The sequence below is a fragment of the Olea europaea genome, chromosome 4 (genome assembly GCF_002742605.1).
Source record: "Olea europaea var. sylvestris chromosome 4, O_europaea_v1, whole genome shotgun sequence".
NCBI classification, from domain to species: Eukaryota; Viridiplantae; Streptophyta; class Magnoliopsida; order Lamiales; family Oleaceae; genus Olea; species Olea europaea.
The window spans coordinates 11,212,849-11,224,377 of NC_036240.1; the positions used below are offsets into that span (position 1 = coordinate 11,212,849).

Below are 11,529 nucleotides of genomic sequence, written 5' to 3' on the forward strand. Positions count from 1 at the left end.
GTCAAGCTACATCAATCATTCCAATATAATGCTAGTTTGGCTCATAGTGAAAGAGTAGGAGAATCTAGGAGATTTTAAGAAACACATTTCAAGAATATAAAACCAAAGAAAACTTAGAAGAATCATTCTTAAGAAATATTTTTCATGGTATATCATTTCACTTGCAAAGATATTTGTAGAAAACTTTGTGCTTTATTTTCCCATACCTAGTGTATTCATTAGATTCTTATTTCGCTTGTTTGGTCCTTCACTCCACTCTTCTTTAGCACTTCAAAGCATCTGGTCTCCTCTTGTTTTTTTTTCCTTCTCATCCTCAAATGCTCAGATCCCAATCCTCACTCCCAAACCTCATTTTCTTGCCGATTCTGCCAATATTGTTGCTCCAATTCGAGGAGTTTTAAATCATAAAATGAGCAAAAATCAATAATAATCAAATCAAAACACACGGAAATATTAACAAATTAGCTTGTTTAATAGTCAAGATAAGTGCATTAGTTAATAACACTTCAAAATTTAAATTTTTCTTCGCCATTGAACAAAGCAAAATTAAACTACAGAAGGGAGAATGCTAAGGAAATGCAACTCGGTACATTGCCATGCTTTTGATTGTGTCATAATAAAAAAAAAATTATGTATAAAATTAAATAGAAAAAAAATCAAATAAATCTTCATTAAAGATTTTTATACTTATCAACGGTTGATCTTCTTCGTATGTGCACCTAGACCTCTCTAGTCTTTGATCGACATTTGAATATGGTCAAATAGCCAAGGTTAATAATCAAGCTTAAATAATTGAATACCACAATCCACAAGAGGTCCTATTGTAGCTTACTTTTTACAAGGGTGCCGATCACAAGTATATGAACTATGGAATGACAAGCAAGAGAGCTAGTGGCTTGTTATTGCTAATTTTGATTTTCTAATGGTCTTGATTCTAGCTCCAAAATTCTCACCAGGATAGTCAAGTTTTTTACAATCTAAATCTTTCGTCCAAGACTTAGTCCGTTAGTCGGGCTCAGAATTGCGTTTCCTGTTTCATTCACTATATCTCTATACATATAAAAAAAAAAAAAAAAAAAAAAAAAAGGAAAATGCAAAAATAATAATAAAAAGAAAAGATAGACCATGATGGGAGCTTCCCAAACAGACTCCTTCTTCCTTGAGTGCTCGTCTTGCACATGGGTGATGTCAAGGGACAAAAATCGTATAATACATTTCACAATAGGAACACTTATTTCATAGACTGTATTTTTTATTTTTATTTTTTTTAAAACAAAAATAACAATAATTTAACGGACTGCCACGACCAGTGTAATGTCTTCTTTTTTAATGCTATAGGGATTAGAATGTTAGGCAACGGTCATTGCCCAATATAAACTTCTTCACTATAGATAGTTCTATTTAGTATTTCACATACCAAACTCAAACCATTAATTGTCTAACCCTTAGTCAGCTCATTCAGTACTCCCAAACTTATATCACAAGGTTGGATAGCAACGGTTAAGTCAATTAAGGTGGAGTTGGTGTTTTGCAAGGGAGATGTGACTTCTATGTTCAGAAGGCTTGATCACCAATCCACTATACAATCAAATTCAATTGTCAACCAAAGATTTAGAAGGGCTAAGTTCTAACACAATGGAATACAATCTCACATGGATAATCCAAATATTAAACTTCAAAAATATTATTTACATCAGTAAACTTTAAAAATGGACAGCAAACTAAAGCGTGGTGTGGTTCGTGGCCTTCAAACAATTTTTAGTGCTTCAGTGATGTAAATGGAATAACTTCAAGTTTTGTGGTTAAAGTGAAATTTAGTGTAGATTTCAGTAGTCATTGATAAAATTAAACCAAGAACCTTGGAATGTGTTCGATTGATTTTGCAAATGTACGACTAGTGGGAAGTAATGAATTCCATCTACGAGTCCAGATTTCATTCCCATAGAGACTACTAATAATTACTACCCATTTTCATCCTAATCTAGCTCCAGTCTAAATTAATGTGGTAAACTATTAAGTCCCTATTTGGTACCCATTATTTTAAAATATTTTTTACTACAGAATCATTTTCAACCATAAATTCATGCAATAAAATATTCTGTACATAAATTAAAAATTTTTCTCTACTTTTTAATTATACATTCTCCTAAAAATACTATTCAAAACTTCTTTTTTATTATTTATTTATTAATATTATTGTTATTATTTATTTATTTATTTGTGAGATAATGGGCACCAAATAGGGCTAACAAAATCAATAGTTTTATTATTATTATTTTTTAATTCTAACTAATTTATACTAACATAATCTAAATTAATTTAATTAACCTAATTTGTGAAAACTTATGGGATTAAGTAGTTAGAAATTTCGATTTCAACTAGGCTATTCATATTCATTCAACAAATTGTTCATATATATTAGTAATTGGATTAACTGATATTAGTTAGTACTCTCTTCAGAGCAAAAACTAGCCATAATCTCATGTGTTAATTTGCCATATCTCTATGCAAAATTATATGTATGTAAAAGCATTTAATTTTAGGAATTCAATCATGATTTCGTAGCCTATAAACATTTCTTGATCTCTTATAACACATTTGTCATTTATTGTATAGCTAGAGAAATAATTCTCCACTCAATCTCAATATTGTTCTTAAATCAAACAATTGATGATCAGGCAAATGAATATAATTAAAAGACAATAAGCAATCAACGTATAATCAATGTTGTATAAAATCAATTGAATTAAAAAATATTTACCTAAGCTATATCATTCTCCTGACAACCAATTGTTTAGCCAATCATATTACTGAAATTAAGTAACAAAAGGATTAGAAAAATAATTTCATTAAATAAAGGAAGAAAATAATCCAAGCAATTATTCTTCGGCATTCAACAATGGTTCTTGAAGCTCTTTTTGGATGATTGTAAATCTCTCGAAAAATGGCATTCTTCGACCTTGAAATCCTAAATTGAAATATAAATCTCGAGGATTAAATATATTTGAAAGTATCATTTCGCCTTAAGATTGTATCACCATCGTATCCTTTTTAATTGAATATAAGATCCCTATTTATAGACCTAAATTATGTCTAAAATAGAGTTTCAAAAGGGATTGGGAATCGTAATTTTAGTTAAATTAGTATATCTTAAATTGTTGAAATTTAGGGCTCGTCCAGTAGTGATTATATGATTTGATTTTTTTATCATTAAAGAGAAAAATTGGTCTCACCTGTAAGTGAAAAAGTAAAAAATGACGGCTGAAATAGTGAAATAATGGTCGAAAAATTTATATTTTGGGGTGAAAAATTGTTACCAAATGGGAGCTTAGTCTTTCCTTGTACAATTTGATCTCAATTTTTCTTTTAATCCAAATTGAGTCCTCACATATAGCAATTGATATCCTTCAACTTCTAAACATGACTTCTCGGTCCCCAACTTCCAAAATATGTCCAACTTTACTTCCTTTTTTTTTTTAATCAATTATTGCTCACTTTCATCTGTTCTTGTCTAATTTTGAGTTTTTTCCTAAATAACCAAAGACACATAAGTATTTATAAAATTACTCCCAACTTTTGAAAGTTAACGTTTTCACTTATCAAAATTATGAGACTATTAAAAAAGCTCACATGGAAAATAATAAAATAATAGTCCCAGTTTCCTTTTCTCTCAAGAAAAGAAGGGAACAAGAAAAAGAATAAAAAATAAAAAAGGGACCAAATTCTTGCTTCATTGACTGAATATAAAACAGCAACGTTTTAAGACTGGCCAATTGTGGAACAATGTGAACATAAAATTCATTACTTGCGAAGGAAGAATATATGGGAAGACCCTTGTTCTCTTTCTTTTTAATAATAAATGATTTCTTTAGTGGAATAAAGCGAGGATTAAAGATTGACACAAATTAGGCAATATTAAGGACGCAAAGAATAACTTTAGTGAGAAATATTAACTATATTTAGAGAGTAAACTTGGTAGTCACAGAGAAGTGGTTCAATTTCTCATGATATTTTTACATATTATTTTATTTAAAACGTTAAGTTGATAGAGACACAACATATTTATATATTTAAATGTTGTGTTCAATATGTTCACATATAATTTGGATTCGTTTAAAGGCCTGGCACGTTATAAAATAAGTGTTCGAATTCAAATCTTTATCTAGCTAAGATACCGAGTAAATAATTTCATCTAAAAACTTAAGCTTTTAAAGAAAGACATATTTATTATTGAAATTTCCATAAAATCTTTTTCCAGTATTGATAATAAAAGCCGGTTGACAAGTAAGATGTTTGTAACTGATAGCTCTTTAACAAGAATCAACTTTTGATGTTTATATCTTAAGCATATGATTTGATTCATAGAGAATTACATATTATAAAGATTTCTAGGACTTCTCATAAAATGAAGAATTTAAGAGCAAGTAAAGCATCTATGTTATTTCTGAATCAAGTCATCATTGATTATCAAAGTTAAACAAAATTATCTAAAAGCTTAAGACATCAAATAATTACTTATAAGCTGGTCGAACTCTATTTTCTTTATTCACACACTTCGTAGAATGCACAACTTTTATTAACTTTTTAATCATAAATTCTTTGAGACACTGCTTAAAAGCACGTAAAATATGAACGTTATCTAAAAGTTTAATATTTCAAATAATTACTTACAAGCCAGTCAAACTCTATTTTTTATTCACACATGCCATGAGACTCACAATTTTTATAATTTTTTAACAACACATTCCTTGAAACACTGCTTATAAGCTCTTAAATGATTCACCAAGCAAGCACACATTGCTCTTCTATTCTTATACCTACTCTTGTGCCATATTGAACAATACCGCATCTAAAAGCTCAAGTTATTAAAGAAGAAAATGTTCATCTAAATTTTGTCTGCAACGACTTTAATAAGCTTTGTGTTTTGTACAATCTGTAGCCAATAACACATCATCTCGTGATATTAAAGATGGAGGGATACTATAGATGGCTGCAAATCCGTTCTTTCAATGGAGAAGCTTGTTACGGAAGTGACGAGTAAAATATTTGAAAGGTTTCTTATAAATAGAGTTGGATGGAAGACATCCTCACACATTATTAACAGTTGGCAGAAATTCTTTTAATTTGATATAGCAAATGGCACCAAAAATCAAAGAAACCCCAATAGAAGAAGAGATTTCTTTAGACGATCTGTTTGACCCCACCATGAAAAAGAAGTGGAACAAAGTTGGGACGGCTTACAAGGAATGTCCCTCCACTCGCATAGCTAAGCTCACTCAATCAGAAGAGACAGCTTTACATGTAGCCATCTCCAGTTACCACTCTGAATTACATAGCTCTGATTGTGAAAAACGTATTGAGGAAATGATCAAATCCATACCTGACGAAGATGCATTCGAGACATTATCAATGAAGAATGTTAAAGGAGACACTCCTCTCCATCTCGCAGCAGCAGTTGGATGGCTAAGTATCTGCAAGTGCATAGCTTCAAGGGATCGTGAACTCATTAGCACTCGCAATTTAAAGGGTGAGACCCCATTGTTTGTGGCAGCTTATCATGGAAAGTTGGATTCTTTTATTTTCCTCCATGATTACTACAACAAAGAGCAAGTGCAAGACCCGAATCAGCAAAACATTGGACAAGAACCAGACGAATCGCTTTGTAGAAGGGAAGATGGGAATACAATTTTACACTCGGCTATTTCTGCAGAATATTTCAGTAAGAAATTATTCTTTACAACTTTCTTCACATTCAAACATGCATAGATGGGTTTGGTATACTGGATTATAGAGAAGTGAACAAGACTTCAGAAGACACAGATGCAACAAAGCTTGTAGCATTTGTGTCCAATACGGTATATCAAACATGTCCCATGTATTTATATATACGAGAAAGGGGCAAAATTACATATATATTTTTTGCAACAGAATTGGCTTACCGGATAATCAGCTATTACCCAAAGCTGGTAAACTCTGTTAATGTGGAGGGTGAATCTCCTCTCCATGTTCTTGCCAGAAAGCCTAGTGTGTTTAGAAGCGGCACTCATTTTCGATTCCCTTACTCTATTATCTACAGCTGTGAGAAATCTTTTAACTGACTCAATATCATATATTTGCAATAAGATTCTCATTATTATGACTAGCTTATGATTTAGAGTTATTTATGTAATTTAGTAAATGACTAATTTGTTCACATCAGCCAAATTAGTTATATTTATTAATAGAGAATTCAAACTTCCTCTATGATATATTTCTTCTATTAAGTGATGCTAAAACAGAACTGTTATTTTGGGTAAGGTTTATTCATTGAAAAGCTTAAAAAGAAGCGTGGCCCCCAGCTTCACCCCCATAAAAGTATGTACAGCTCCACAAATGGTGTCAACTGTCCACAGAACTACAAGACATGTAGGGACATCTTCCTACTTTTTGTCACTCCAATTTACGAGAGTATCAAAGGTAAACAGGATGAACCATATTTCCCTCTTTCTCTAGGCTAACTTTTTATATTTCTTACGGTGTTGCTTTTTTCTTTCCAGCTGGTCTCGGAAATCAACGTGGCAGTTCATCCGATGAAGAGAATCCCCCCAAAAGAGAGAAGAATCCTCAAAGTACGTATGATTTTCTTGCACAGTTTTCTAATTAATGTGGTTTTAAATAATAATTTGTACTTGAAGAAACATTCAATTTAGAACGTAGATGCTTCAGACTGGACAAAAATTGTACTACTTGAGGTTTAACTTAAGAAGATCAAAGATGATCACACAAAGTGGATTAAGAGAGCAACAATAAATTTTGATTTGCTTGATACATATATTTGGCTGAGAACATGCACACAAAGAGGTTGCTAAACCTAATAGAAGTTAACCAATTACAATAATTTACAAATTCCAGTACAAAACTTTAGATGCTCAATTTAATTTACATAGATATAATTTTCTTACCCAATAGATAATGAAAATGATATGGTTTGCACTAATATGATTTTCTTGCCCAGTAGCTGAGAATATACGAACTCTATTGATTTGATATTCGCGCCAATCTTGCAGCTTGGGAAAGTAAACTGATTAGAGATATGGGGACTCCATTAATAAGCCAGTAATGATTAGATGCATAGGAGGATATACTTAGTTGTCCTTTAGCCACTTTGTCTCTAACAAAATGGTAATACATGGAGATATTCAGCGAGAATGAGATAGTTAAAAAGATAAACAACGCAAGCAGTGATAAAGGTACTGTCAACTTTGTTTCCTGTCCAGCCGGCATCTGAGAAAACATGTCGACGGAATGATTGATTCTCATAGAGTGGTCTGTTAGGGTAGGTGCGTGCATATATTGCGTTAGCGTGTTTACGGGAAAGGCTATGCCTGAACGACAATAGGCAATGAAACTTCAGAATTCTTTTGGATTATTTTTAGGGAACTATAATGCAATAGGAGTTTCATGTGATAGACATTGCTGTAGTAGATTCGTTAGAATTATAAATTGTATGTACAACTTGTGTAACAGTAACTCTAAAAGGAAATGTTGTGTAATAATCACATAATCAACTATTAAAGAAACTAATCTCATACAATTAAAAAAAGTGTCATGAAGAATCTTTCTATATGTTCATTGTCCCCTCAAACTAAATATGGTGATATAGAAACCAAATTGAGTTTGAAAATTAATTAATCCGAGCAAATAGTCTCAGCCAAGACCAAAAGGATTCACCGGAATTACTTGAACAATACTTGCCGACTTAGCCAACCAAGCAGTTCAAAATTGGCGAGAAAGAAAATCATCATCTACCAATCCTACACGAATTATTACAGGAACTTGAAGGAGACACCCACAAGTATAACGAACAAGGCCAAAACAAGAACCTCAAATAGTTTTAATAAATAGACATGTTAAGGATAGGCCATGTTAAATAGTATGACTCCGAAAATCCATAGGTTCTATTGGTATTCCATGCAAAGATGAAGAGGGGAAAACTCATCAAATAGGAACCCAGGTACACGATTTCGGATATCAACAATGTTTGTCCCCTCGTGAGATATTACCTCAAATTCAGCTTCATTAGCACGAAGAACCTGGTAGGTACGTGCACGCTCAAGAGCCTCTGTGACATGCCTCTCAGCTGTAGGCACGAGAATAGATGTCCACTGTATGCTAGTCTCACGACGTTCATTGAACCAAGTCATGAGCTGCCTTCGAATGCATTCCATCATCTGAATTATTGGAAGACCGGAGGCTTCTAAAATCCAAGCATTCAGAGATTCTACTATATTGGCCGTCAAATGTCCAAACCTTCTCCCCTCAAAATAGGCAGTAGCCCATAAACGAGAGGGGATTCACCTAATCCAGTATGCAGCGTCTTGAGATATCTCTTCAATCTCTATGACTTTTGCTTCAAAATCCATGACAGTAAGAGCATGGGCAGCATCCCACAAAAGGTTGACGAGCATTGTATTGTTGAATTCCTTACGAAAGCTTTTGCTCAAATGACGCATGCAAAAGCCATGGAAAGCAGTGGGAAAGACTAACAAGGCGTAATAGACCACTAAAAAGGCTAATAAGGCCAACCAACCACATAATCTCCAACCTTCAAACTGTTACATGAGTAGCAATTGCTGCATATTACCAAAAATTCACCGTGCATTGAGAAATTGAGAATAAAATAGACCAGAATCGAATTCAGCGCTGTTGAAAACCTAGGGAATCGGTCTGACTCGATCAAGAATCGAAAAGTACAAGGCCGAATTGGCTGGACTGTTTGAGGAATTATTTCCATATCTTCAACAAAATTAACACTAGACTGTTTGTGGAATTAGAGCAAATCTTGTGTATGCTTTATTGTGACAAGGAAAGTCCTTGAGTTGGAAGAAAAACTTTGACCCCTGAAAAAAGTTTAGAGGACCAAGATCTTTAATGGAGAATAGATACGAGAGATCAAAAGGAACCATGAAAAAGAAAAAAAAAACCTTTAGACCTCCCTATAACCAGTATATAATAAAGAAGACATTGAAAATAAATTATGAGAGCGTTCATCTTCTATATGGAGAAGGAAGCATCAAAATTTATGTTCACAAAACCATAAAAAAAATCCATGGAAAGTTTTCTTAGTTCAATATGCAAGCACGTAGAACATAAATGACTTCACGAGTTTGAAATATGGGCTGTTAACATTTAAGTAATCTGTAATCAATATCTTAATTATTAATAAGGAAATTATTCTCAAGAGGCTATGCTATGAAAATTCTTGAGAAGTTCAAGATGGATGATTGAAAACCAGTTTCTATCTTCACATTTTGGGGAATAAATTTATTAAAATTTGATGAAGGTGAGAAAGTTGGTTCAATTTTTTACGAGTCTAGTTAGAAGTTTGATGTATTTGACACATACAAAACCGAATATTTTATCTGAAGTTACACGTCAGGCTACCATTAGCTATATGATGTTTTATTCCATTCATTTGTTGGTTATAGTGGCAGTAATTTCTTTATTTAAAATACAACTTTTACATGGTTTCTCGAGGAAGAAAAACATAGTCATGCTTTAAAGTTCTAAAGTGGAGTATATTGTTTATGCATCATGTATATGTCAAGCCATTTGTCTTGTGATGTTTAAAAAATTACATTTTTCAGGTAACGATATTTTCTTGGAGTTATTATGAATCAAGTTTGGTGGGTGAAACCTTGATTTATAATTCGAGATATTTTATTTTTCGTTTAAGTAATTTAATCCTAGTCTCTATAAATCTTAAATTTTGGTATTTTTGTATACACTAATTTAAGATTTCTAAGCCTCTTTCTTGAATCTTTAATTCTGGACACTTCGAGGTCACAAATCATTCAAATTACAGGTCACATTTTATTTATGGGTCACATATCACAGTTTATTGATCACAAATTATTTTGTAGTCACAGACACCTAATTTTTTGTCACAAATCAACCAAATAATTGGTGACAAACGCCCAAATAGTTGGTCACAGACGGGGAATTGTTCATGGACACCCCCACCCTTGGCCAACCAAAATCAATACAATCACTACTGCCTCGCGACCACCGATCACCACCGCTGCCGCCGCCACCACCACCATACCGCACCAGTAACACCACCGCACATACCGCCACAAACAAATCACACGAGCCAGTCACCAAACTTGCCAACCACCACCTGTATCGTGCCTAGATCCACCGTACCACTATCACGATCGTCGACCGCCACCGCCACCACCCCACCTGCACCTCCAACGAAAACCACCACCAGATTGAAAAACCAAACCCCCCCCCCCCCCCCCCCAAAATAATAATAATAATAATAATAAAATTTGGGGTTTGATCCATCCTTTTATTTTAGTTACTGCAATACATCTACATTAACCTTGCTGATGATTGTAGGATTTTGGAGTATAAAGAGAATTCAAGTAAAAAAAGAAAGACACTCACATGCATTTCAACTTATGAATGAAATGATTAAGTCCGAGTCAAATTATAAGTACCAAAATAATGGACAAATACCTGGAAACCTGGAACACCAGTATTCAGGAAGAGTCCTGCCTCCATCTACTCCGCCTCTAACCGATGATCAGCAAGTTGTCCATCTGAACCTTGAAACCAATGGCGGGAGAAGTTCGCTAACTGATCAACTACAAAGTCAGAATGAGAAACAGAAAGATGCAAAAAAAAAGGGACCAGGTAAATATTTTTGACTTGTAGAATTGTATTGCTATACATAAGAACACTTTTTTATTTATTAGTTAGGAATTTGCAAACAATTATGTGGGATCAATTGGAACAGAGAAAATGGAGACTCCAATACTAGTAGCAGCGAAGATGGGAATTCTCGAAATGGTACAGAAAATCCTGGACACATTTCCAGTAGCCATCCAAGACCTGGATTCTAGCGGGAAGAATGTGTTGATGTTGGCCGCTGAAAATAGGCAAACCACTGTTTTTAATTATTTGGTGGAGAATAAGCTCCCAGATTTCGTGTTTCACCAATTCGATGATCAAGGAAACACCATTCTGCACCTTGCTGCAATGGTTGGAGAACTCCTACCGTGGGTTATTCCCGGTGCTGCTCTGCAGATGCAATGGGAGATCAAATGGTACAAGGTACTGTACATATATATGTTAAACTATTCTATTTAAAATATTAAATTTTAGAGAGAGATCGCATTTATTATTTAATTCAAGTCCTCAACTAAATCTCATAGGTTAGATTCATTTTTCTTATCAAAGCTATAATATGTGCATAGTGTTTATTTTTTTTTATTATTTTTTTTAAATGGTTGGCTACAAGACTTGTATTGAAAACCTTTATATGCGACTCTCAGTCACTTTTCCTCTACATTGATAAATTCGTCTAAAACAATTTACAATTCTGCAAGGTACTGCGCGCGCGCGCGCACACACACACATATAAACTATTCTATTTAAAATTTTAAACTTTTAGAGAGGCTGCATTTATTATTTAATTCAAGTCCTCAACTAACTCTCAAGTGTAGGCCAGATTCATGTTTTTTTTTTTTTTTTTTAATCAAA

The 11,529-nt window shown here is 33.3% G+C and overlaps 2 protein-coding genes across 2 annotated transcripts in view; both read left to right on the top strand.

Annotated features, from left to right (window-relative positions):
- The first annotated feature begins 5,010 nt into the window (after window positions 1-5,010).
- Window positions 5,011-7,483, top strand: LOC111394077. Its single transcript, XM_023019856.1, has 4 exons — window positions 5,011-5,719; window positions 5,929-6,078; window positions 6,298-6,456; window positions 6,537-7,483. Exons 1-4 carry the CDS (start codon window positions 5,137-5,139, stop codon window positions 6,641-6,643), a joined length of 999 nt encoding a protein of 332 aa, XP_022875624.1. The 5' UTR covers window positions 5,011-5,136; the 3' UTR covers window positions 6,644-7,483.
- Window positions 7,484-10,353: 2,870 nt separating this feature from the next.
- Window positions 10,354-11,529, top strand: part of LOC111393629 (ankyrin repeat-containing protein NPR4-like) — an 11,769-nt gene continuing 10,593 nt past the window's right edge. The window contains exons 1-2 of the mRNA XM_023019258.1: window positions 10,354-10,680; window positions 10,784-11,100. Of these exons, the coding sequence (XP_022875026.1) occupies window positions 10,374-10,680; window positions 10,784-11,100 (624 nt within the window). The 5' untranslated portion in view covers window positions 10,354-10,373. The remainder of the gene's footprint in view (window positions 10,681-10,783; window positions 11,101-11,529) is intronic.